This window comes from Miniopterus natalensis, chromosome 5 (genome assembly GCF_054644295.1).
Source record: "Miniopterus natalensis isolate mMinNat1 chromosome 5, mMinNat1.hap1, whole genome shotgun sequence".
NCBI lineage: Eukaryota > Metazoa > Chordata > Mammalia > Chiroptera > Miniopteridae > Miniopterus > Miniopterus natalensis.
Window position 1 is genome coordinate 88069458 of NC_142085.1, and position 27890 is coordinate 88097347.

The 27890-nt window shown below is 48.0% G+C and overlaps 1 protein-coding gene across 2 annotated transcripts; it reads right to left on the reverse strand.

Moving 5' to 3' along the window:
- Nucleotides 1–1633: 1633 nt before the first annotated feature.
- On the reverse strand, nucleotides 1634–27350 carry LOC107535726 (solute carrier family 22 member 2). 2 transcript variants are annotated; one of them, XM_087817207.1, is made up of 12 exons: nucleotides 26919–27350; nucleotides 24859–24962; nucleotides 24379–24381; nucleotides 19535–19689; nucleotides 17082–17250; nucleotides 15602–15716; nucleotides 14315–14421; nucleotides 12834–13048; nucleotides 11867–11975; nucleotides 11213–11325; nucleotides 7347–7446; nucleotides 1634–1700 (listed from the first exon to the last, which is right to left on the reverse strand). In XM_087817207.1, the coding sequence occupies exons 1-12, from the start codon at nucleotides 27327–27329 to the stop codon at nucleotides 1634–1636; spliced, it is 1668 nt and encodes a 555-aa protein (XP_087673333.1). In that variant the 5' UTR covers nucleotides 27330–27350. The 2 variants fall into 2 exon arrangements, with proteins under 2 accessions (XP_087673333.1, XP_016066751.2); XM_016211265.2 differs by lacking the exon at nucleotides 24379–24381.
- Between the last annotated feature and the right edge of the window lie 540 nt (nucleotides 27351–27890).

Genomic DNA, 27890 nt, shown 5'->3' on the forward strand with positions numbered 1-27890 from the left:
GGGAGGAAACCAAGAACAACTATGACCTGGGATTCAGAGATGAGACTCAACACGAGACAGAGGCGCTGGGAACGTTCAGTAAGGTGGAGAAAGGAGAGCCCAGGGCACCAGGCGGGCATCAGGCCTGGCGAGCAGCCAGGCCACGCTGGGGCAGGAGGCTGCGGGCCCGGGGGAGGTCTCTCGGGAGGAAGGCGCAGGAACCAACCCGCGAGGCGTTTAGATGCATTCGGAGGAGATTTATTGTTCTGTCAGAGAGGTGGGGAAAATTAATGCTGAATAGTTGGAAAACAAAGCAATAGCCCGGCCGGCATAGCTCAGCAGTTGAGCATCGACCTAGGATCCAGGAGATGGTGGTCCGATTCCCGGTCAGGGCACATGCCCGGGTTGTGGGCTCGATTCCTGGTGGGGGGCGTGTGGGAGGCAGCCGATCAGTGACTCTCTCATCATTGATGTTTCTCTCTCTCTCTCTCCCTCTCCCTTCCTCTCTCTGACATCAATAAAGATATATTTAAAAAGAGAAAAAAAAAAAAGCAATAAAAGCCAAGGTCCAGAAAAACAGAATGTGAAAACAGGACTGTAACCCTAGTTTGTACCATATGGCTCAGCTTTTAGTAATAATTACACAGCTACAAGGATGTGAATGAACGCTGACTATTAGATTTAATAAAAATGAGATAAAACAAAGCTTTAAGGGAAGAGGGAAGTTGCGTGTTGGCATGAGGGGAGAGGTGAAGAGAGCGAAATCTTCATTGTATTAAAAAGTCAACAGGTGACATTTAAAACTAAACGAAATCAAGAAATGCCAATATAAAGTAAGTTATTTAGACATATGAAGATAAATCTAAGGGAAAAAACAGCTAAAATAGTTGAAAATGATCTCTGAGGAGTTGGTAGATTAGAGTAAGGAACTTCTGGTTTTCATGATCAGTCTTGTAGTATTAGCTTTATAATATTTTAAATCTACCAATTCAGAGAAATTTTTAGCAGCTGAAACCTATGGTTTAATAAAGTCAACACGAATGCTGCTTTTTATTAAACGCTTCTCGAGATCTTATGTAGAAAGCACTCATCTGGACTGTCCAGTCTCAATATAGAGACTGAGTGGTTACTCTGGTTTCAGTTCCCGATTCTTGTATTTTAGGTTCCCTTAAAGTCTAATGCAGATAGTAATCAATGCATTTTAAAATTTCTTTGCATATGATATTGAAAAGACTAAAGTTCTTGACGTACATCCTGGACAGCTTGATATTGCTTTGGATGTTTTATTTCTTTAAGAAAACAGGGTCTCTGCTCCAAATTTTATTGCTTTGTAGATCTTTTCTGTTTCCCTGGCCATAATTCCCCTGTGTTTTGGTTTGATATCACTGCAGAGAAGGGAATAAAATAAAGACATATGGAGATAGAATTAAAATCCCACCAAACCAAAGGCCGTTGTCCCAGGAAAGCTGGGGGTAGAGTGAGTTGGTCCTACAGGTAGAATTTTATACAGCAGAACAACAAACTCCATTTGGTCATAGACGAGGTTAATGGGGTTCGAAGAGAAGGAAGGTTGAACTGTATGGGCTTCGCGATGAGAGTAGGAGCCTCTGATTCTAGCCTCGTATTATCAAAGCAAAGCTACAGTAGATCCCTCTTAGTTTCGTGGAATGTCTCGTTTCTTGACTTGGAGGTAAATCACGTTTTCTTTCTTTTGTCTTGATCTGTAAGAATAAAACAGAGGAGCGGGGAGAGAAAAATTATGAGGAGGCTGAAAACCAAGACAGAGTGGCTAATAAATAAATACAACATGAACTGGGTATAGGATTTGTCTGCGATGGGTCTTGCCATCCGTTCTGAGTGGTGATTTTCCGCGAGAAAATGTGCACAGAGCTTGGTGAATAACTAATGTGGATGGAATGGTTCCTAAAACTCTGCTGCAACAGTGAGGCTGGCCCAAGTTCACTATTTAAGGTGTTTTCCCTTCTCTGTAATAAAGAATGTAGGAAATGTCTAAATTTAATCTCATTCCAGTTAAAAATGCAGATTGCATACAATCTTGACACTGTTATCATCAGTTCTCCAAATAGCATTTGAGGATTATTTTTAACAGAGTTCACTTGCTTCTCAACAGTTGGATAAGTGAAAAACCAATTCAAAAATTTGTTCACATGGCAAGTTTCTCTATCATCTGGTCTTTGTGAATAGTAGGGTGTTGCCGATACTTGTAGGAATGCTGGTTTTTCACTTTGTGGCTCCCAGACGTGCTCTCCTGACACGTTCCTGCTGATAGTAATCTTGAGACTTGGTGTGGGGCTGCGGCGGGGTCCCCAAGCTCCTCACAGAACCCCCCCACTGGGGGGTCATTAGTCCGGCCTCAGTTTCTAGAACAGGTCCAGATGGGAGAGAGCAGAAGCTTACCTGAGTTACCCCCTGCGCTGGAGGCCCTCAGACACGTCTGCTGGGCCCCCAGAGTGGGTGTGCCGACAGCAGCAGCAACAGTAACAGCGGGAGCAACAGCAGCAGCAACAGCAACAGCGGGAGCAACAGCAACAGCAGCAGCAACAGCAGCAGCAACAGTAACAGTGGGAGCAACAGCAGCAGCAACAGCAGCAGCAACAGTAACAGCAGCAGCAACAGCAACAGCAGCAGCAACAGCAGCAGCAACAGCAACAGCGGGAGCAACAGCAACAACAGCAGCAACAGTAACAGTGGGAGCAACAGCAGCAACAACAGCAGGAACAACAGCAGCAGCAACAGTAACAATACAGCAGCAACAACAGCAGTGGCAGCAGCAACAATAGCAACAGAAACAATGGCAGCAACAACAGTAGCAGCAGCAACAACAGTGACCACAACAACAGCAGGAACAGCAGAAGTGACAGCAGCAACAGCAGCAGCAACAGGAGGAACAGCAGCGTGGAGCGCAGCGCACAGCCGCGGCCGCGCTGGCTGACGGGAGAGCGCCGCCCTGCACCGGGCTCACGTCCGCCGTCCCACCTGTAAACCCAGCCCCCGAGGCGAGCCGTGTGCGTGGACCGCGCTGCCAGCCTAGCTCCTTGGCTTTGTCACCTGCTGGCGGTGGGACTCTGCGAAAGTCCTTGAACCGCTCTCGCCTCGGTTTTTCTCAATTGCCAAGTGGACTCGTAATAACGCCTGTCCATAGCGCCGTTGCGAGGATCGCGTGAGCTGTACCTGCCTATCTCAAAATATGCAGAACGTATTTTAAACTTTGACTTCCAATAAAACATCTAGATACATATTTTCTATTTTGTAGAACAGCTGTGAGAATGTTTGTGATTAATAACAGTGATTATTAGATGCGGATGAAGAGCCAGGCACTTTACATGCATTATCTCATCTAGTCATTACAAAAACCCAGGGAGCAGGAGCTGCTGTCCTCACTTACAGATGAGGAAACTGAGGCTTAGAGGAGGTAAGGCCACATGGAGAGGAAACGTGAGGGCCTGTCCCGACGGCCCACGCTCCTCTTTCCTGACACTGGAGCTGGCTGGGGAAGCCTGGAGGGACCTCAGTGAGGGAGGCTGTGGGAGGGACTCGGCATCTAATTCCAGAACTGCTTGGTGAGCACCTGCTCTGGGGAAGCTCTAGGATAGGACATTACTCAGGATACGGTCTGTCCTCAAGGGGAGGTGCTATGTACGTGGGACACTGCACAGAGATCACGGTATGGGGGTGGCCGTCTGGATCAAGAGTCTCACACTCCAATATCTATGTGCCCCAGGCAGAAAGTACAAGTGCACGAGGCTCAGGAGAATAGGGCCTGGTGGGATGGTGGCCAGTCCAGTGGGCGTGCCCTTCAAAAGCTGAGCATCGTCACTCAGCTCCTGCAGGCTGTCAACAAGAGGAAATGCCTCTCAGTGTTACCCAATCCTCTGGTTGTTTATGTTAACAGATCCTGGAACCCAATTTATGTGGAATTTTCCACTTTAAGAACTAGTGTGTGGCCAAGCTAAGCACTGAGACCCCAGTGTCCTGCGGCTGCCAATGTGACCTCAGGATGATCAAAGGCCTCTCCTACTCTAAACTTCAAGTCCTAGGAGGAACCTCAGACCCCTGCGATTCTTCTGCAGCATTTGCCCAAGTACTATGTCCCATGCAAAAGCTTCGTAGAATGGATAAATTTCAGTTCAGTTCATGGCACCAGGGGGCCAAAAGTGGAGTCTGGATAAAATAAATAAAAATATCTAAGCATAGTGCATAGGACAAGCTTGTGGAGAGTGTGTCATATATGTTTTTCTTAGCTCTTTTTTAAAACAGTACTTTTTGAATAGGTTCGTGGGGCTCAAAATTCAGAAAGTACAAAAAATACACATTGAAAAGACTCCTACCACCTAGACAGACCCCACAGCCACCCAATCCTATGACAGCCAGGGTTACAGTTCTTGCATATCCTTCCAGAGATACAGGTAAATATGTATATGTACCTAATACACATTTATTTTCTCACCTTTCCCACAAATCTTAGAATTTACACTTTCTATTATTTGCTTTTTTTTAAATTAATAATGTGTCTTAGAGAATTTGTCTAACCCATGTATATAAAGCTGCTTCATTCTTTTTTAACGGCTATATGACATTTAATTGAATGACATACTGTAACTTATGTAACTGGTCTCCCAATCAACAGGCTATTAGGATGTTTCCAGTCTTTTGTTACATAAAACATTGATTTAAAGAAGAGTCCTTGCATATGTTATTTTGCACATGTAAATTCCCAGAAGTGTGGAATTGCTGGTATAAGGATATGCACAGCTGTAATTTTTATATTATTGTCACACTGCCCATCAGAGAGGTTTCCAATCTGTACTACTCCTGAAATCTGAGACACTTCTCCACATTCTTTCCTAAAAAGGTATGTTCCAAGTGTTTTTTTGGGACCCTCTGTGCTTCCTGGACTTGTAAGTCTATTTCTTTCCCCAGGTAGGGGAACTTTTCTGTAATTATTTTTTTCAAATAGGTTTTCAATTTCTTGCTCTCTTTCCTCTCCTTCTGGTGCCCCAATAATATGAATGTTGGGCCTCTTAAGTTGTCCCAGAGACTCCTTATGGTGTCTTCATATTTCTGGATTCTTTTTTCTTTTTGCTCTTCTGGTTGGGTATTTTTTGTTTCTTCATGTTCCAAATTGCTGATTTGATTCTCAGTGTGCTCTACTCTACTGTTGATTCCCTGTAAATTTTTCTTCATTTCAGTTCGTGTAGCATCAATTTTCTCAGTTATTTTTGTCATACTCTTACTAATATCCTTGAGCATCCTTATAACCATTATTCTGAACTCTGTATCTGTTAGCTTGCTCGGCTCCATTTCATTTAGTTCCTTTTCTAGAGATTTCTTCTGTTCTTTCCTTTGTGACATGTTTCTTTGCCTCTGCATTTTGGCTGCTTCCAGGTGTTTGTTTCTATGTATTAGGTAGAGCTGCTGTGTCTCCTGGAATTTGTAGAGTGGCTTTGTGTAGTAGGTGTCCTGTAGGGTCCAGTGGCTCAGCCTCCCCCGTCACCTGAGCTGGGCCTTCCAGGTGCTCCTCTGTGTGGGCTGTGTGCACTGTCCTGTTGAGGTTGAGCCTTGGTTGCTGTCGGCATCCCTGGGAGGAATTGACCCCCAGGCCAATCGGCTGTGAGGACCAGCTGCAGCTATAGCCAGAGAGCTGCTGTGCTGGAGACACCCCCATGGAGCAGGATTTACTTCAGTGGAGCTTTGGTGGTCACCTAGTGCGCCCCTTGAGTGTGTCCCTCGTGGATGTGGTAGGGTTGTAATCCAGCGTGGTCGAGTCTGATCACCAGGTGCACTGTCTCTGGGGCCTCCCGGGAGGTGCAAAGTCAGCCTGTGCCAGTGCCTTGCCCAGGGCCACCCAGCATGAGCTACTCAGCAAAGCGTAGTTGGCTGCTCCTTGTGCTGGGCTTGGAGGTGCCCAGGAGAGGCCAAGCTATGAGCCAATGCAGCTGCCGCTAGTGCCAGGCCTGGGGCCGCTTATCAAGCCATATGGGGCAGCTGCTGCTTGTTTGAGAGATTTTAGGAAAATCCTGAGCATGAGGCTCGAGAGGCCACTTGCACAGAAAAGCCCCTGGAAATGGCCTGGATGAGCTGCAGGTGGGGAGGGGTGGGGCCTCCGGGAATCACGGGGCGGGGCCAACGGTGTGCGTCAGGTGCCGGCGATTCAAACATGGCGCCTGCCTGCAGGCTGTGTGCGGGGAGGACTCGTCACAGGAGCCATGGCCTCCGCCAGCCCTTCTGCCTGGGAGGAAGCCGCCCTCCGCCTCTCGCCCGGATCTCAGGCAGGTTAGTTCCTCCCCGAGCGTCCCGGGTCCTTTCAGGCTGTTGCCCGGCGCTGGGCTCAGAGGGAGTGTCCGAGTGAGTCCGTGCCGGGCCCTTTAGAGGAGCTGCTGGGGCTCCCGCAGCCTCCGCCACCCTCAGGGACAGTCCCAGCTGGGTTCACAGCCCGGAGTTGTGGGGACATCTCTTCCCGGCCCCAGAGGGGTCTGCTGTGGGGCTGGGACGCCCCCTCCTCCGGAAAACCTCCGCCCCGAGATTCCCTCCTGGGTTTAACTCACGGCACCGGGTGTGGGTCCCTGGCCTCTTCTCCGCAATTCAGCCCCGACCCGCCCGCATCTCCCCCTCCTCCCGCTCTCGGTGCTGCTTCAGCTCCCTGGTTGTGGGGCTTCTGTGCAGCCGGGTCTCAGGAGGCCCTGAGTGAGGGTGGTTCTGGGTTTTAGTTGTGATTGTGATGTGGCTGTGGGAGGCCATGGGTATAGCTGTTTCTTGCGCTGTCAGCTTGTTTCCCCCTCCCGGGTGGTTTTGACCATCAGCGACCCCCGTGGGCATCAGTGCAGCGTGGGCCTGCTCTTCTATTAGGAAGGAGGTCGAGCATATTGTTATATATTTAAGAGCTGGTTTTGTTTTCATGGAATTATCTGTTCAGATCCTTTGCTCATGTTTTCCTGTTGGGTGGCTGCTTTTATGAATTTGTCAGAGCTCTTTACATTTGGGGAAATTAGCCCTTTGTAGAGGAGTAAATGTTTCCCCTAAGATTGCTATACTATTTAAACTTACAGTAGTTTTTCAACACAGAATTTTTAATTTTTATGAAGGCAAACTTATGCATCTTTTTTAAAAAATGGGTCCTGGATTTTTGGCCATATTTACAAAGACCTCTCCCACTATGAAAGTAGAAAGGTATCCTCCTATAGTTTTACTGTTTCTTTGTTTTTACCCTCAAGTCTGATTTTGTTTGAATGGATCTCACTGTGTGGTATGAACACAGACTTTCCCTCATCTTTCCTTCCAACTGGCCACAGAGTTGGCTGAAAACATGTACGAAGCAGTAGTAGCTCAGCGGGAATTTCAGTCCCTACCTCTGCATCTTCTCAACCTCGTCAATCGTCTCAGGCAAAGTCTTCCCTTTGGTCTCTGGGAGCAACAATACCAGTCCTCCAGCAATCAAGCCAAGCACAGCTGAAAGCCAAACAGACGTAAATCGCATTAAGAAGGGAAACGTTCAGGCTCTATCATTAGAGCTCCCCTTAGTCCATAACAGGTTTTTTTTTGGTGTGTAATTTCCTATACTTATGAATTTCTTTGCCATCTGACAGTTCCTATGCTCCACTATAAATATTTTGCAGATCCTAAACTCCATTGGATTACAATCCCTTATAGGGAAATGAAATACTTCAACTCACATTGGAGTCAAGTTTATTCTAGGCTGGACGACCTTGCCATAATATTAGGATGCTTTTGAGTTAGAAAATAACTGTGAAAAAAGTCGACACTAAGAAAAGAAAGAGCGTAACCCTGGCCAATATACAGCACTTAGTAAGGAAAACTGAATCAGAAACTTGGACCGTTACTGGCAAGTAAAAGTAATGAATCATTTTTAAAAGTATTAATGTATAACAGCATTAAAAAGTATTGCCAGGACTTTGATTTCAAATTCAGGCGTTTAATTCATTTCTGTTCTTTCGCTCTTTGTCTCCAGCTCTAATTTTTTGTATATGTTGGGGGTGGGTAATAGCAAACTTGTAGTATTTTTTAATTCCTATGAAAGTGTAGGGATCACATTTTTATGTGTTTCATGCAGGAGGTGGGAAGTAGGTGCTTCACTAGTTTTGGAGTTTCAGAAAAACGTGCGCCAGCCTCCGTTTCTGCATCCTTAAAAAGGGGCCAAAGCCAAAGACTTAAATAGACACTTCTCCAAAGAGGACATACGGATGGCCAAGAGACACATGAGAAAATGCTCGATGTCCTAATCATCAGAGATGCAAATTAAAACCACAATGAGGTGTCACCTCACACCTGTCAGAATGGCTCCATCAACAAATCAACAAAGGACATGTGCTGGCGAGGGTGTGGAGAAAGGGGAACCCGGTGCACTGCGGGTGGGAATGCAGATGGTGCAGCCACTGTGGAAAACAGTGTGGAGGTTCCTCAAAAAATTAAAAAATGGAGCTGCCGTTCGACCCAGTGATTCCACTCCTAGGAATGTATCCTAAGAATCCTGAAACATTCATCAGAAAGAATATATGCGCCCCAATGTTCATAGCAGCACAGTTTACAATAGCTAAGATCTGGAAGCAGCCCCAGTGCCCCTCAGTAGATGAGTGGATAAAAAAGCTGTGGGACATTCACACCGTGGAATACTACGCAGCTGTAAAGAAGGAGGATCCCGTACCCTTTGGGACAGGATGGATGGGCCTGGAGAGTATTATGCTGAGTGAAATAAGCCAGGCAGAGAAAGACAAACATCACATGATCCCGCTTATATGTGGAATCTAAAGAACTTAATAAACTGATGAACAGAATAGATTCAATGACATGGAAGCATAGATGAGACTGATGAACGTCAGAGGGAGGGAGGAGGGCAGGTGGGGGGAGGGGGAGAGAGTAACCAAAGAATTTATATGCATCTATGCACAACCCAAGGGCATGGACGATGGTGGGGAGAGGGACTGGGGAGGGGGAAGGAACGAGGTGGAACGGGTCAATGGGGAGAAAAAGGGACATCTGTAATATTTTAAACAATAATAAAATTAAAAAAAAAAAATAAAGGGGCCAAAGTGAGGCCCAAGGCTCAGTGGTATGGGTGCCTGCTTCCAGTGAGGACACCCGCCTGCTGGTCTCAGAGCCCCGGGAAGTTCTGCCATGTCCCTGAGGCTCCGGGCCCCCTACATAAAGGGGGGTGATATGCCCACCTCACGGGCTTGTTCTGAGGCTGAAATGAGTTTCTATTAAGAGCTTAGAATGGTGCCCGCCACATGCTCTGAACAAAATAGCTGACCTCTCAAAGTCTCTCCAGACCTCTAGAGATGCCCTTGGCTGTAACTCATACAAACAGTAAACGTGCTCAGCCGGCGTCGATTCTCTGAAGTGACTGAATCATGAAGTTGATACAATAGAGGAGTCAAATTATCATCCATTTAGCATTTAATATTTGCAGAGATCAGCCTGATTAACCAGAACTTCCCTTGTCCCCTTCTCCAGGGCTCTTCCGAGTGGGATTATCCAATGTGTTGTTTTGCTGATTTTCAAGAGTCTAGATTTCTGTTTCTGGTCATTTCAAGACCACAGTCAACACACCATTATTGTGTGGAAAAGGGAGGGAAAGAAGTGAAAATGTAAAACCATTTGTTTTGATTCCTGTTAGCTACTCAGATTAAAAGTTGGTGAGGGAAGGCGATGAAACTACAGGCAAAAATGAAATGGGGAGTTGTCACGGTTTACTTTATAAAGATGTTGAAGTGCAATTATAATCCTTTATCTTTTCTGAGGAAGTGCCAGCAATGGTTCATCCGGGCCTGGACTTGGCATCGCTCTGATAAATAACTTAGAGAAACTGAAGTATCCGTTCTCTGCCCTAAAATATCCCACTGACCCATGGCTCACCAGCTGCCCACCTAAGGGAGTGGTCGATACTGAGGCATCGCCACCTTCCTCCCGGGGGGCAGGAGTCCGGAGGGTGCAGTGGAACTTCCCCAGGACAGAAAGGGGGCTCTGGGGGCAGGTCTCCCAGGCAGTGCTGGGGGAGGAAGGAACCTGGGGCATGTTCCTCCCACAGGCAGTGCCAACCATTCTGTGACCAAGTCATGGTGTCTCAGGGAGGTAAATTTGTGTCCTACCAACCCTGGCTGTGTTGTTATTGAGTTGGCACGTGGAGGGATCCACCGGGTCTGTCTATTGGAGCTTCAGAGCGTTTACTGGCAGGTCTACAGCAGTGGAGATTGTCCCCTCACCAACCCCCCGAGAAGAATGAACAGAGATACTCGCGTGCAACCAGCCAGGGCAAGGAGAAAAGCCATGGTCCCTGGTGTGCATCCGAGAGGGTCTCTTCCTTCCTCCCCCCAAATTAGTGAGCGTTGGTGGCCCGTGGTGAAAGTGCTACATTTCTGTCCAATTAGAACTGGCTCAGAATGGGACTTAAAGAGACGGAAAGGGGGACACTGAGGCGGTCTATACGGGCGGGCGTGAGACGGTGAATGTCCTGTGTGCGAGTCTGGCCCCGTGTCTGTGTGGACACAGGAGAGGATCTGTCCCATGGTCTACAGCTGTGGGCTGAGGCCAAGGAGGCCCATGAATGAGGGTGCCCGTGTTCCTGGTCCCCGGACTTTGTGTTCAGCAAAGGCCTCTGTGTGTTAACTGCAGATGGTTAGACTTGTCCCTGTCACTTTCTGTGCTGTAGGCTGGTGGGGCGGGGAGGCCGCTCAGTGCACTCTTGCAGGTCACAAGGGAAGTCCCCTGACTCTAGCTGCCCGGGGAGCCTGTGGGGGGCCCAGCGCCAACAGGGTGCTAGCGCGGCCCTCCCTTCCCCTGGGTTTGAAATCGCCCCGTGTCAGATGGCAACAGCTTTTCCTAAGGAGTGAGGTGAAGGGTCCGTGTTTTTCTACATCTGGCCACAGAGGGGGCAGAAAGAGTGAGCTCTCTGACAGCGACCCAAGGAGGGATAGGAATGAAAGGAGAGGTGAGGGGTCCTCCTCAGGGAGTCTTCTTTCCACCTCGCCCTCTTGACTTTGACTTTGCACCTCCACGGGCAGGGGTCCTCCGAGGGTCCCGTACTTGAGCGTCAGTAGCTACTGACAGTATTACTAATACTAGTATTACTGACATCGATAGCATTACTAATTACTAGTCATAGTTAGTAGCTGCTCACAGGAGCCCATTCTGAGGTAGAAGAATGGAGGTCCCTAGAAAAACAGGTTTTCATTCAAAGACGTCTCTTAGGATTTCTTACCAAAAATCACCAGTGGGAGCTCGTGCCAGATGTCAGCGAGCCGGTATATGAGGAACGGCGTGATGATGCCGCCGATGTCACACAGGGAGGAGCAGACGAGCACCCCGAGGTTCCTGGCACAGGACATGGGTTTAACCTGTGAACTTGCCACAGAACAGTGCTATCCCCGCCCTCCCCTCAAGCAGATAACCCCCTAGATCTGTAAAAGGGCTGTGAACTGAGAACAGTACTCATGTTATTTTCAACACACATGCATGACGCATGGCACATATTTCATTTATATTCTGTTGTATTGGTTGTATGTTAACTTTCTTGAAAAATTTTAAGTGAGGGGTGATTTTCAGCCTCCACTTTCATCACCTGCTCCCATATCTAGGGCCCTGTTGGCACTGTTTCCGGTCACTGTCTCCGGTCACTGTTTCTGGTGGCCGTCAGGTGACCCTCTCTTGCTATTCGGTATCTTCTATTCTCAGCGCACATTTTCTGTTTTGCCCCCGCCTGTCAGTGTGGGGTGGGACCTGGCTACCGCCTTGAAATGCTCTCACCCCCGCACCCTGTGTTTTGGAAAGCAAGGCGTGCTCTCCCGGCACCCGTGGCGGTTCTGGCCGAGCAGCAAGTGGCCCCCACCCTCTCCACGCTGGGGGGCGTGCTCACCTGATGAATGTGGGGTACAGCTCCGCGTTCACCAGGCAAACTATTTCGAAGGCCATGGTGATCCCCATGCGGCCCAAGCATGAGGCGGTGACTCTTAGCCATTGCAGGTCTGAGGGGAAACACCATTGCACGTACTGAGCGCAGCCCCTGGTCTTTAAACAGTGCTGGGGGGGGGGGGGTCCAAGGGGAAGGACCACACCCCAGAGCGGGACAGGAAAGCAAGGCTGCTTCTTCTCCTGGTTCAAGACAACGTCAGCAAATCCCCCATGTCTGTTTATTTTAACTTTAGGTACAATCCTAGTGCTCTTTTAACTAGAGGCCTCAGTCATCAGTGACAACAGAATTCTACCAGTTTCCGGAGGCGGGACAACTTTAGCCCACAAAGGTCGCACGAAAGAAATAGCAAAGCATGGGCATATTCTACAGAGCCGCTAATGACCCAAGGATTCGAACAAAGCTCCACGTTGCTGATAGGATTCTGTTATACAGGTTCGCTCCCCTTCATTGAGAAAGTATTTTAAGAGGAAAGAAAGGAGCTGAATAATTGTTCACTGATGGTGGTCACTTAAGTTTCCTCATTAGTTCTGCAGGACGGTGCAGGGAGGTCAGGGGAGTTGCTAAGCAGTAGAGTACCTGAGAAGTGCTGGAATAAGACGGTACCCCTGGGCCTGCTCCACCCCAAAGCCCATCTCTCTGCACTGGGCCAGCTGGGTGGCTTGTGGCTTGTAGCCTGGGTTCCTCCTGATCACACCAGAGGACAACCGGGTGTAATTATATTGCATCAGCCAACCATTGGGTGCGATTGTTCTTAAAGGCCTAGGTGTCCGTCAGCAGGGTCCTAGATAGTGTGTTGGTTCTTCCCAAATCGATCTGCATGATAAATTACGTGGCCTTCCTATCAAAGGGCCGTGACATCCCTCTTCTGAGGGTCTTAGAAAGCAAGACCCTCGCTTGGCCTGACACTTACCGTCAGGGATGAAAGCTGAGGCCAGGCAGGCTGCCCCCGCCACCATGTTTGACCCAGCCCATGGGTAACGACGGCCGATGCGGTCGATGGTGAGGAGGATGGCGAGGGCCGCGGGGAACTCCATCAGGGCCGAATAGAAGAAGTCCAGGTAGAGGTCGCTCCCTGCGAGGCCCATGTGCATGATGAGGCCCTGGTAGAGAACAGAGCTCATGAACCTGAGCAAAGAGGAGAGCTCAGGTCAAGGCGAGCAAGAGCAGGTCACCGAGACGGGGAGGCTTCTGGGAAAATAAGAGTCGACCGGAGGCCACCTTTCTTTGTCATCCTATTATTGCTATTCCCTCCCTCCATTGCCTTGACACTATGTGACCCACTGTGGTGCTGGCTGTGACCCCAGCACCAGGAGAGGGAGGAAATTAGGATAGCATCCCCTGGCCAGGTTTGAAAGGCAAGAAGAAATGTCTTAGTAGAGTGATTTTTTAGTAAAACTATCCAGGTCATTCGTGGTTGTGAATTACTTCTCTGTGGTCTCCTAATGCAATTGAGATGAAAGGGTTGACGATTTAATTCAAATTTTAGAAAACCAGAGCAGCCAATGGGCACAGCTCTCTCCTTAATGATTTACCCTCTGCCGCTGTACAAATACTATTTTACACTGTTTCTGGTTTTGTTGACTGAAAGTGTTCATTCTCTGTGATGGGAGCTATGAGGATAATTGCAAGAGTCGCTATTGTTCAGCAAAGGGAAGAAGACCGAGGCCAGGTTTCGCTGATGCGGTTTTTCATGCCGTATCATGAGGGTCTCTTAGTTAGTTCCTGACGAGCCCTGCTTTTGTCAGTGACTATGGCTCTTCAGGTGGCTGGTGTGAGCCATCCCCGCGCAGACCCTGGAAGGAGAGTGGGCTTCGCTGGGCTCGGTGCAGAGCCGCAGCTCAGGGCTCGGGGCAACCTGTAGACAGTGAACACGGTCGAGCCGAGGTTCCTGGGTCGTGGAGCCAGTGGCTCATTCTTGTGGTTTATTCTTGTTCAAAAGTTATTTCTCCAGGTAGAAAAGAAAAGGCCCTTTCCTTCCAGCCCTGTACGGTCAGGAGAGGTCTATGCCTGTCATCGACTGATTTATGCCAATCTGGGCTACATATATATATATATGTATATATTTAAAATGTTGGTTCCTGGGATCCTTCGCTGGATAAGTAAGCAGTGTCCTCGGCGGGGAGGGATCTGGCCTAATATTTAAAAACCTCCCAGGTGATTGCAAGGTGAGGCCAAGGTTGAGAACGGACTGACTGGTGCTTTGGAACTGGAAGTTGGTGCCTGAGAAAAGCGACCCCAGGAGAAGCTCTGTAAATGGGCCCGTCTTGCCGTCCACCGTCGGCACTAATGCCGGAACCAGCCTGTGTCTGAATGTATCTTGTGCCCATCTGCAAAGTGGGTGATTGGGAGTAAAGAACTTGGAAGGGTTTTGAAGCGAAAAGTACCCCTTACCAGTTGTACATCAAGATCAGGGTGTGTTTCCTTATCTGAGGGGTTCTGACCAAGTCCAGGAAAGAAGGACTCAGCTTCCCGCCGGCTTCGTCATCAGGTCTGAGGCTCTAAGAGCGGAAACAGTAGAAGCACTTTTTACATTTAGCGATGGTGTCCCTGGGTCACGCGGGGAAGGACAGTGGTCCCTTCCACAGGCTGAGTGCTTATAATGTGTCCGGGCCTATGCGCAGCCCTTCACGCTGGCTCCCTTCATCTTTACAGCTATCCCAGAAGCTGGGCTCTGGTTCTCAGCCCATTTCACAGAAGAGGGAGCTGGGACGCAGGGAGGTTAGATAACCCAGGCACGTATATAAAGTGGGGCTATACGGTAAAGCACTGGGGGTAAACTGCGGCCCCTGTGGAGGTGTGTGAAAGACCGAGGAACATGGGGACGCAACCTCTTGCAAGACCGGCCCTGACCAGGCCTAATCGCCGTTAGGTGAGCTGTGACCTCTGGCAAGACAATGGCCCACGTGTGCTTTGGTCCCTGACCCGTCTCCGCACGGATCTAAAACCCAAGACGGGTGCTGGCCAGTCATTAGTGGGAAAGAATGTGCTGGCCCCCCCGGCGACCAGAGAGGGAGCGAAGAAAAGAGGCCCCTGAGCCCCCAAATCCTCCTTCCAAATGCCCTGCACAATCTGAAACTCTGCGGGTTACCTATCTTAGCTCCTAAGTCAGGAATGATTTACTCTTGACACAATCTCCTAATAAGCTGGAGTTTCTCTTTTCCAGCCCCTGTCGGAGGAGTAGGTAGAAGTTAAAGGAGTAAGGTCTGCTCAAGGCAAAACCCCAAATGCCGGGAAAACAGAGCCCCCGTCACCCGTTCTGCTCGAGAAGGCAGGGGGTCGCTTAACACGTCTCGGACGCTTTCTATCCAAATGTTTAGATTCTAAGAAATGATTGTGTTTGAAAATCTGTTTTCCTGATCTGGGAATCTTCCCTCTGGGGAAAACCGCCTTCCGTGGGGATGCTGAGGAGCACACAGGTAAACCAGACGTGGGTGCTAAGGCTCGGGGCGGGGCGGGGCAGGGTGCGGAGTGGGGGGAGGGTTTCAGGGGTGGAGGTGGGGGGGAAGGGGCTAGCATAGCATAGGCCTGAGGCGCACAAGGCAGCAGCTGCTCATGTGACTTTTAAAAGATTTAGTTTTGTGTTTTCCATCTATTTGAAATATCTGGCCGGGGCAACAGAAGCCCCTGCTGCGCGGCCCCTCCTCCGCCCCTGGCCTGGCACCGCAGCTGCTGGCTCACCTGCAGGGCCGGAGGCATGGGCTTTCCGTTCTTCCTCGAGATGTGCTTCAGGACCCTCATGGCGTCAGCGTTTTTGTTCTGGGAGATTAGCCACCTTGGGGACTCAGGTATGCACCTGGGGTACAGTGTAAGTGTGACAGTGCCGTTAGTGGAGGGAAACATTAGTGGAGGGAGACTCTTCCTGGCCCCCAGCCCCCCGCGGCCACAACCAGATCTCTGTGCGGGACCTCGCACAGCGGGGCACCTACGAAGGACATAGAGTCGTGCGGGGGCCGCATAGCAAAGGAAACGCTGACAAGTGAAAGGGGAACCTGCTCGATGGAGAAAACATTGGCAAATCGTGCATCTGATAACAGGTTAATATCCCAAATATATAAAGAATCCATGCAATTGAATAGCAAAAACCCCAAACAGTCTGATTTAAAAATGGGCAGAGAATCTGAATAGATATTTTTTCCCAAAGGAGACATGTAGGTCGCCGACAGGTACATGCAAAGATGCTCAGCATCACTGGTTATCGGGGGATGCAAATCGAAACCACAGTGAGATACACCTGAGAAGGCTGCTGGGCCGAAGACAAGCAGTCAGCGCTGGCGAGGGTGTGGGGAAAGGGAACCCGGGCACTGCTGCTGGGAATGTAAGCTGGCGCAGCCACTAAGGAAAACAGTATGGGGGTGCCTCAAAAAATTAAAAACAGAACTACCGTATGATCTAACAATCCCACCTCTGGGTATTTACCCGAAGAAAACAAAAAAGCTAATGCAAAAAATATATATGAATCCTCAGGTTTGTTGTAACACTATTTATAATAGCCGAGGTACGGAAACAACCTAAGTGTTGAGACGTTTTAGTCTTAGACAACCATGGGAAGAACAGGCGGACATGTCCAGGAATGAAATGCAGGTGCTGCGTGGGAGAGGTTCGGTTGAAAATGCAGCATCCCTCTTGCTTTGTTTCGGGTAACCTCACAGCAGGGGTTTCTGACAGTTTCTGCCCATTTTCCACGTTTCCCCTGGGCAGGGGGACAGACATAGTTCACCTGCCCTGGGAACTCTGATCGATTGGGACGGTCTGCGTGGGGAGCCATGCCGGCCTTATCTGGGATAAAGGCTGCGATGGATTGGGGATGTCTGCTTCGCGCGTGGATGTGGGGAAGTGGGGACACGAGTGCCGTGCTCTGCCTTCTCTGTCCTAAAGTTTCCTCTGAGAAGGGACAGAATAAGAATAGCAATGTTGTCAGTATCTTCAAAGCCACTAGAAGCTAATTTAAACACCACGTAGGTAATATGAGAATGTAAGATCCAAGATGAAAAGGGACACTTGATTTCCAAAGTGGTAGAAGCTCTTGATTTTTACCCCTGAAACAGGGGCCTGGGCTTCCTATGAAAAAGAAGAGTGAAGACTCAGAAGGATGGTGTGCATTAGAAAGGCAGAAATAAAATATAGCAATTTATTTCCTTTTTGTTCCAAATGGACTTACCAGTAATAGAGCAGGAAGCAGAAGTTGGGCAGAGTAACTGTGAACTGCAGCCACCTCCAGTGAGGCAGTGCGTACGCCACCCCGGCCAGCACCAGGAGCCCCACGGTAAAGGCCATCTGGTAAACAATCCCCACTGTCCTGCGGTAGCTCAGCCCGACAAACTCTGTAACTGCAGAGAGGAGTCATGTGGTCAGCAAGTGGGTACAACAGGGAGCTGGCTGTCCAACTACAGGGAGCCTAGAATGCCAACCTCAAAGTGTCCAAATTCTAGAACTTTCTATACAGCTCTCTGAATGTTTTTAAAAAACAGATTTATTTCTTTTTTTAAAAATGTTTTTATTGATTTCTAGAGAGAGACGAAGGGAGAGGGATAGAGAGATAGAAACATCTATGAGAGAGAAACATCATCCATCAGCTGCCTCCTGCATGCCCCCGACTAGGGATTGAGCCCGAAACCAGGGCATGTGCCCTGACTGGGAATCGAACCAGAGACCTCTTGGTTCCTGGGTTGACACTCAACCACTGAGCCACACCAGCTGGGCTGAATTTTAAAATGTTCTTAGAGGCCTATTTTAGAATTATTGCTATTGTGTTAATTTATAGAAAAACCTTATAATCCCATGATAGATGGGGTGAAAGGCCTGCCACCATGAGCAAAACATTTGATTTGTAGAATAATTTCAAGGACAAATGCAACTGCAATTCAGATCCGCGAGAAGTTTCGACGTGGAGTAATAGGGCACTGACGGTTTAAGAGCTGAATAAATGAATCAAGCCTTGACTTTAGATTGTGGATGACTCTCATGTAAATGAGTAGCTCAATGCAACCTGTTCTGTTACAGGGATTAAACATTTCCTGGTGCTCCTGTTAATGTGTGTGAATGGCTTGAAAACCTTGCAGTGGGTTTCACACCACCTGGAGCCAGCTAGTACTGGCTGGCACAAGCTAATTTTTAAATTATCTGGAATTTTGCAAGCTGGTTGTTAAAGCCATTGGCACTTTAACATCTGTCATGGTGGAAGTATTTATAACCTAGAGATCGGAAAACACTATAAATCAGGGTTTTCGTTTTCCAGGAGCCAGCTCATCAGCACACTGCTGGACATGGTAAAATAATCAGCTTTATCCCATCCCATGACTTCGTCATTGCAGATGCACGAAGTCTGTGGAACATGGATTTAGGGAATAGTTATTTTTATATCACAAATGTACTAGAACTGAAATTGGAGATATTCCATGAGCCACAGAGTTTTTGTTTAAAATGTTTGGTAATTGTGTTGAAGACTTTAACCATTTATAAACCAAATAGAAATACCCCCTAAAAATATTTCTATAAATTACTGTGAATTATCCAAAACTATTTTAAAACAGAGTTAAACAGAAATTAAGCAAGTGCTCTGTAAATAGAAATGCCTTTCTAAGAGGCCCAGTAGAGAAGGCTCCCTCTAGGATGTGCAAAGGGATGGAAAAGAAATGTGTGAGGCTGTTGAAACTAACTGTTGCTGAAATTTAAACTCATCAATTGAATTCTACATAGTTCTACATATTATGTGTTCTAGAAGTCAAGTTACTAATCGAATTACTGCGCACATGAATTCCTTTGTGGTCCAAACATACATTAGGTGCACAGGCACCTAATAGTATCAGGCACCGTTCTTTATCTTACAGATTCCCCCAAATTAGCTTTACCAGGTAAAATTTCAAGCACACATATTCTAGTTCTCCCATGTGTCCTGAGAGCTTTGTTATTTATTATTTCAATTTTTAAGTGTTCATCTCCCTGTATATGGGTGCTGTTTGCATGTAGCTGAAGGGAAAGTAATGGTGGGTGAATCCCCAAGACCTATGGTGGTACTTTTTTAATATTGCCTGAAAGATGCCACACTGTTAGAATCCAAATATCTTCCTGCGCTCCCTGGAGCTTAAGCCTAAGCCTGGCTACTAATGAGTAGGACACAAATGGCATCCCCGGCCCTGCAAACGGGGGAACGGGGGCCGAGGAGCCTAGATCGCCCTAGCACCTGCAGTCTCAGCTTCCCTGTATGTAAATCGAGGGTAACTGTGGTTTACTAGAATGGCTTTATGCAGACTACTAAAGTCCCTTATAAATCTAACATACCTCCCATCACTGAATTTTCTTTGTGTATAGGCCTCAAAGGCTAAATTTTCTCTCTATGAAATACCCCCAGGGTATAGCAAACACAGATTCCTAAAGAGTTATGTAAGAATCTGGATGGCGTGATGTTGACCCTCGTTGCTGATTCACTGTTTTTTTAATAGGAGGAATGCAGAATGAGTTGATTGAAAAGCTTTTAGAAATTCTTTTGACCCCAAAGAAAATACCTCTGGACACTGTCTTGAAGCTGCGTCTACTTTCCTGCTCCCCCCACCCCGACTGTGCTTTGGCAGCAGCCCGGCCGCTGCTCTCCCAGCTGCAAGCACAGCATCTTACTCAGGATGTAGCCTATCAACCAGCTCGCCTTGCTGACCAGCCCTTGGATTAAGCGGAAGATTAACATCCATGTGTAGGTTGGGGAAACGGCCATGAGGACTCCAGAGACGGCATTGATGAGGATGGTGACCAGGAGGCAGAGCTTACGGCCTAACCTGCAGGAGAAAAGCAGAGAGGGAAGAGTGAGGTTAGATGCATGCAGGTTGTAGAAAGTTCATGGAAGTGACGGAAATCTAATTTTTCAACTATGCACATTCAGGAGGTACAGATTAGTACCCACCAAGAGAGTCTGACTTTAGGTCAGTCCCGTTCAAGACTTTTCATCAGCACTCTGCCTGCATTTTAAGCACAAGAGCCCCACTCACCCCACGACCAGAGCACCTTCTGAGTCCCACACGGTGGAGGGTATTGAGGGAAAGGGCGGCTCTTCCAGGCCAGCCAGTGCTCAGCGCCCTAGGGGCCTGTCTAGGTCTTCCATCCCCAGGTGAGCTGGGCCTTTACACAAATAGTCCTGACCAACTGCCCATCCGAGAGTTTTTGCTTAAGAGAAAACAAAATGTATTGTTCAATGTGCTCCCACCCATTTTTTTTTTTTTTTAAAACACTGCTTTTAGACTCTGCGGTATTTGCCTGTCTCCATGGAAATGGTCTTTTGTGCCTCACTGTCCATGAGTCCCTTCAAATATTGCCATCCTATAGGTCTTGCAGCTAAGCACCCTCGAAGGACGGTGTCCACACATTTTATTTGAGAGACTTGGGTTTCATCAGTGGAGGGACCTAGAGAGTGCGTCAGTGGACAGAGCAGAGGAGAGCTTGGAAACCTGGGCTGAACCTTGGCCTTACCGCCTACTAGGATGTTGGGTGAGTTATTCGAGCTTTCTCAGTGTCTTCATTTGGAAAAGACGTGTCTGACCCAGCTGACGGGAGGGTTAAGTGAGATATTAGATGTAAAGAGCTGGGCACGAAGCCCTCCTTCCCCCTCCCTTCTGTTTACCAAGCTGGCTCTCGGAAAGTGGCCTCGGGGCTCTGGACTCATGTTTCACATTCTCATCATGGTCTCCTGGTCTTGTTCTGAAAGATGCCCTAGTCAGCCAGTGGGGGATATTTTAAAAGTTCTTCGTAGGAGGCAATGTTTTACTTAATCTCTGTTTATCTACTCCACACCGAAGAGCTGTTATTGCTTCTTGCCATTAGCATCGCGCTTTCAGTGGAGGCGGGACACTCTGTAATTGCTGCTCTTTTTCAGGCAACTATGTTCTAATGACCATTTGAGAATAATCCATAACATTGTTAATAATTATTTGGGAAAATGGATTTAAATCTGAAATGTAAAGATCAAACAGTCTGATGAAATGAATGTAAACTACTAAACTTTTTTTTTTTTTTTTAATATATCTTCATTGATTTCAGAGAGAGGAGAGGGAGAGAGAGAGATAGAAACATCAATGATGAGAGAATCATTGACCGGCTACAGCCCGCAACCCGGGCATGTGCCCTGACCGGGAATCGGACCCTGATCATCTGGATCCTAGGCCGATGCTTAACCACTGAGCCATGCCCAGCCGGGCAAAACTATTAAACTTCTAAAACCCTGTTTTCACCACCTCTTTTATGGATTCTTCATCAACAGTTCCTCATTATAAATATATACCCCCCACGACCTTCTCTTCAAAGCCTTCCAAAGTCACATCTCAACATAATGTCCTAGCCTTCTCCCCACATTCTTCTACCCACCCCCCTTCCTTTATCCTCAAAGAGTTTATAAACCTGTGATCTAGTGATGGTTTTGCAACTTCCAAAGCTGACTGGGGCGTACCATAAACATCAGCTCCTGTCCTGTAGGCGGACAAAATCCTGTGGCTGACGAGAAGGGAATATTTACCAGTTGAAACCCAGCATGTGAAAACCTTCAGAAAATCAAATTTACGACGCAGAAAATCTTCACTGGGGGCCATGCTCCAGGTAAGGATACAAGGCACAGCTGAAAGAAATTTTGGAGATCTGGAATAGGGGTTGAGACATCCCCCCTGCAACAGAACCCCTAAAGTGATTAAATGAAGACAAAAAGATAGAACAGGAGAGGGTGGGCTCCAGGACTGCTAGCTTTGTAAGTCCTTTAGCTACTTGCTGTGAAGACTGTGGCCCTGGGCTATGAGTGTCTCCTGGGAGTGGTCAGAAATGCAGACCCTCAGGTCCATCCCAGGCCCACTGGGTCAGAGTCCAGACTCTCACAGGGCCCTCAGGTGGTTCATAGGCACATTAACACTGGGGAGGCACTGCTTTCGTTTCATTGAGCCTCAGTTTGCTTATCTGCGGAATTGGAGATGATTAAATCTTTTGTGTGTGTGTGAGCGAGAAAGAGAGAGAGAGAAAGATCCTTCTGCTTATTTATGCAGTCATTGGTTGGTTCTTGTACATGCTCTGACCAGGGATTGAACCTTCAACCTTTGAGTATCAGGACAATGTTCTAACCAACTGAACTACCTGTCGGGGTCTCAGATCTCCTTTCGAAGGCTGTCATGATCCTAAATGAAATATGATGCATGGGGATGCCCAACACAGTCACTGGCACCTAGAAGGGAGTGGAGAACCCGATTTAGAAGCTTCCACGTGGTTGGGTAGGTCTGACTGTGACCCACTGGGACTTTGATTCTGCTTTGATCTAGCTCCACCATGAAATCCAGCCTGGGCGGTCCTGGCTCTTGAGAGCTGATTATTAGATTTTCAGAGACTTTGTGAGCTAATTGTTAAACACTGCCATTAAAGTTAAATTATACACTTACAAGTAGGTAAATTATATTAAAAACAAGTGTAATGAATGTGTAAAATGTATCGCTTCCCAATTATGTCACTGTGGTTGACCATTATAATGTATATGCTCATGAGGTTCTTTACGCCTGTCTTGTATGGTGGGAGTACCAGGTGATGGTGCCTGTCTCTAGCCAACTCTGTGCTCAGTGGCCTCAGCTTGGTAGCTTGCAATGGACCAACGTGGGAGTATTTACACCATGGAAATCAGCAAATGCTACAAATTGGGGCTTTTCCCCTCAGAGAGCCAGTTGTCAAACATTTACAGAACACCTCTATATGTAGCACTTGTAATTACTGATCATTAGAACAAAAAATCTGGAATTGGTGAGAGATCCCTTTTTTGGGTCAGGAAATACTCAAAATAATTCTTTAGAAGGTTATGGGTGATGAAATAAGTTAGACACCTGGTAAAAGGTCTATTTTCAAATTCTCTAACATATGTCTTTCCTTCCCTACCCTTTCTTTTCATAGAAAACAATCTATTTTATTCAATGTTGGTTTAATCTGTAAAATAAAAGAGATTTCTATGAGATTCTTGTATAAAACCTGAAAATTGTTCAAAACTAGGCATTAAGTATGCAAAATATAAATTGCCTTTTTTTGAACCTATGGTGGTTATCTTATCACGCACTCCTACATGCACACACAAAGAGAACAGAAGAGGCAAAACCAAAACACTTCAGACAATTTAAGAAGAAAAAATCCAGAGGCATGGCCCCAGCTTTTCGGGGAAGAATAAAGACTAACAACTTCTCCCGGGAGATTTAAACAGTGTGAGGAAAGGAACGAAGTCATTACGAAGGCGGGTAGCTGACTGGGGATTATAGACCAGGAATGCACCCTCAGTAGAAATTATAACCGGTCTCCTACTCTTTGAGTGGGACAAGAATCATTAACTCACTGGTTTAACCAGCTGCGAGGCTCTGCCACCTGTGTACTCCCTTCCATCCAGGTGCGTGTTAGCGTCCGCACCTCTCAGTGAAGGAGGGAGAGGAGAGGGAGCCAGGAGCCGGGTGGACGGCCACGTACTGGAGCACGGGGGACTCTGGACCCGCTCCTTTCTCTCCTGACTTAAAGGGTCATCTCCAAACAACCATCCTTAGTTCTGAGGCAATAAAAATAAAAGCGAATGACCTTCCTCTTCACCTCGCAAGGCTCCTACACAGAGTCCCAGGAAGAGCCTTTGAAGGGAAGCTGAGCAGACAGTCACAGGAGTGTTGTGATGGACAAAGACGCAGGACATACCGGTGGCCCAGCCTCTCAACATCCTCCCTCCCTCCCACAGTGGGCAGGGCTGTGAAAATGCGGATGCCCTTGGGGGTGTGATAGATTAAGCCATCCTTAAGTTTAACACTACACAAGTTTTAATCCTGACAATAGGATAGAGTCAGAGAAAATGTTCCATTTACATTTAATGTTTTACTCACAGGTTTGGGTTTATCTCTATCCTATATATAGTTGGGGCAACAAGCATGAAGTATATATTTACTTTATCACTTATTTAAGAGTTAAATATATATATTTGTATTTTATATAGAACTATATGATATAACTGTACATTTATATAGTACTATATAGTGTATATTTATATAAAATTGTATATCTATATAAAACTATGTAATTTAGATATATTTGTACATCTCTGTCTCACTAGGTGACTGATGATTAAAGAGAACAATAGCGTCCAAAATGTTGAGCACAGTGCCTGGCACGTGGAGAACACCCTATAAACAGTCAGTATTGTGAGTATTAAAAATTAGCCCTGATGGCCAAGTTATCGAAAGTGTTTATCAAGAATAAAGCGAATTTTTCTGTTCCTTTTCCTTTGAGGACCCCTAAAAATATTGAATGGTCATCAACAGAGGAGAGACGCATGTTATAAGGAACTTTCCACGCAGTGAGTGTGGGATTCCCTAACGATGGGTAAGTAAAAGAGCCGGGGGCAACTGGGAGTCACTGAGCAGGAGCACTGAAGACCCAGGCCGTCGGAGGGGACCATCTGCTGGGCTTTCCACATAGAGTGCTTTTCAGACCTGCTTCCCTTTCACCAAATTTCACCCTCGGTTCATACCTATAATCACATCCTGCCCCAGAGCCCTGGCCCGGGAGCCCTGTGATCCCAGGGCAGTCTGCACTGACTCGGGGCACAGGACAGGCAAGCAGAGGATGGACAGAGCTCAGAGCCCCGATGGCTCATGACCAGGCAGATGGCGATGAGGCCAGAGTGAAGCGGGCATTACACAAGGGACCTAATCATCTATCACTCTCCCTCCTGACGCTCAGCTTCTGGATAGTCTCCAAGGAAAAACCACTGCCTAACACTGAAACATCCCTGTGACTCAAAGGACTGGAAAATAGTGACATCAGCCACGCTTGTCTCTTAGTGGAAGAAATCTGAGATGGTCAGGGTGACCGACGCTGGGCCAGGAGACTGTAGTCTGTGTAACTGGGGAAGCACCGTATGCAAGCAGGGACAGGTGAGCCCAAGGGCTTTCGGAACCTGCGGCACCCACCTGTCTGCTAAGTAGCCGATGCCCACAGAACCGATAAAAAATCCCATGTTCACGGCCGACTGAAACAGGTCCAGCATCCAGGAGTTGGCACACACTAGGTTAAACTGCCGAGGGGCCAGAGGGGTCCCGAGTCAGGAGAGAAAGAGAAAAAAAATCCCGTTAGACTCGCCTCAGCCTGGGGAATTTATCACCCATGCATCCCTTGCGTTGAACTGATGGGCCAAAAGGTGATAAACCAGGGTGGGAACGCCTGGCCCGGGAAATCATTTGGCCTGGCCCTGCCAAGGCAACCGCAGGCAGGACTCGAAATTCAATAAATCTAGGAGCTTTTTCATCGCTAAGTTTTAAGTTGATAATTATGTATGGCCCATGAATGATGTTATAAACATCAAGTGGCCCTTGGCAGAAAAAAAGGTTCCCCGCCCCTGCATAAACCCACTGTTTTCTTGCCATTGTATTAATTTTCTCTACTGGACCAAAAGGCTTGTCCTGCAATCTGTTTAGCATTCCATCTGGCAATACGTCACTCGGCTAAACTCTGCAGTTAGCTAAATCAGCTGAAATTGGGTAATTATTTTTGCACAAACCGTTTCCCTTTCTAATTCTGATACACGAAAGAAGAAAATAGGATTGTGAGCAGGACACAAAAGCTGCCCGGAGGAGGCTAGGCTGTTCCCGTGTCTTTGCTGTCTCTTTAACGGCTGGGGACTAGGAGCGTCCTGCTAAGGCTGTTAATTTGCTCTCATTTGGAACAAGAGGCAGCGTCCCAGGAGGAACAGGTGCCGGCCTGGAAGGCAGGAGATCTGATTTCCAGGGCTAACAGCTAATTCTCCTACTCTGGGGCCTTAGGAAAACTTTTTCTGCTCTGGGCCTCAGTGTCCCCATCTCTGCTGAAGGGAGGAGTTCAGCTGCGCTGTGAAACCTCTCAGCGTTGTATGGCGTTAAATCTGTGATCTTCTGCATTGCATGCAACTATTAGGCCACGTTAGATCCTTAAAAAGGCTCCTCGACCTAAATGTCTGTTCACGTCGAATATCTTCACAAGCAGTCTTCAAACTGAGCCAGGCAGCTGGAGTTCTCTGTATTTTCAGAATAATTGCAACCTCTCCCCCCATTTGGCTTTGCCTCTAATAAAAGCACGTCTCTAGTTTTTTGTTTTCTCTATATTTATTGAAATGAGGTTTTGCAATTAGATGCTAATGTTGACTATAGTTTTTAAAAATATGTTTTTGTTGCTTTTTAGAGAGAGGGGAAGGGAGAGGGATAGGCAGAGACAGAAACATCGATGAGAGAGAAACATCATCGATCAGCACACTCCCTACTGGGGACTGAGCCTGAAACCTGGGCATGTGCACCGATCAGGAGTCAAACCGTGACCTCTTGGTTCCTAGGGTGGCGCTCAACCACTGAGCTACACCGGCCGGCTTGACTGTAGTTTTTAATAACATTATAGCACCGTAGCATAAGCTCCAACCCCAAATAGCCATTAAGAGACAAATACATTGCCCTGGCTGGTGTTGCTCAGTGGTTAGAGCATCAGCCTGCACACTGAAGGGTCACGGGTTCTATTCCCAGTAAAGGGCACATACCTGGGTTACAAGCACCTTCCACTCTCTAAAAATTAACGGATATCTTCTGATAAAGATTAACCAGAAAAGAGAGAGAGACAAGTACATCAAGTCACAGCAAGACACTGTTCAGGTGAGTTCCACGAGCTCTCAGGTGGCCATCTGCATAATGGAAGATTGAAGGGGGAGGTAGGGCTTCCAGAAAAGGAGGAGGCTTGGAAATTTTCCCTTTCCTGGCATTATTTCTTGGAATTCTTATATGCTATTGCTTGTCCTTACAGCTGAGAGTTGCATAAATGAGAATCATTATTGAAACGGATCAGGTTTTAACTAATCCACTCATACTCTAGGCAAATAAGAGGCTGCATGCTTTCATAAGAAACTGGGATTTTATAAGATCCCTCGAGTCCAAAGAGTATGTCTGGGCCTCACTTTCTTCCTTAGAAAAACCTGCACAATTTGCTCTGTTGCTTTAATCCCGGCCTCACTCACCTCGGTGACGATGGAGGAGCCGGCCGTGTCGTATTCCCAGCCGTGCCGACAGGGGCCCAGCGGCAGGTGGCTCCTGTCGGGGGCCAGGCCGGCCAGCGGGTCCGCGCAGCCCAGGGCGCTCTGGTTCCAGTCCACCTCGTAGCGGCGGCACTGGCGGGGGAAGGCCTCGCCCGCGGGCCCCGGGCCGGGCACCGTGAGGTTCAGCTCCTGGGCCGGGCTCCAGCCGCATCGCAGGCTCAGCTCGGCCACGCCGGGCCTCAGGCAGCGGTGCTCGGGGGTGAAGCCCAGGAAGACGATGCCCACGTAGATGGGGGTGAACGATGCGGAGAGCAGAGCTAGGAGGAAGAACGTTTGTTTCTGGAAAGAGTTAAACTCCCCTATGTGCTCGAGAATGTCATCCACGGTTGGCATGGTCACTGAAGGCAGGAGGAGTCCAGATGTGCCTCCTAGCGCTGCCACCAATGTCCCCGAAAGGCTGCAGCCAGCTCAGCACAGCTCTCGACCAAAAGTCAAAGTGTGAGCGTGAGTTTACTTTAGAAGAGCAGCCTTTGGTCCAGACCGCCCCAGGGTCTGGCAGCCTCCAGCTGGGTACTTCTCCAGCGGGTGCTGTCCTGCTGCTCCCCTGACGTGCCACGTGCCCCAGGCAAGTAACCGGGCCAGGTGTTGTGAGGACTAGGACTTCACTCTCCACGGGTTTGTCACTACCTCCTACCAGCACCACAAACAATCCTTCCTCTGTATCCCAGGGTGAGAAATCTGAGTGCTCACATATTGCAGACCTGTTAATTTTTCCCTAGTAAGCTAAGTGACATCCGCATCTCACCCGCTCAGCCCACCTGTCTCCAAGGGGCCGCCGTTTGCCTGGCCGGTGGGATGTGAGTCATGGACTCGGGCCAGGGCCCGTGTCTGCACTCGAGGAGGCCTGCAGATTCCACCACGGGCTCGCGCACCAGACCTGTGCTGCGGCTGCAT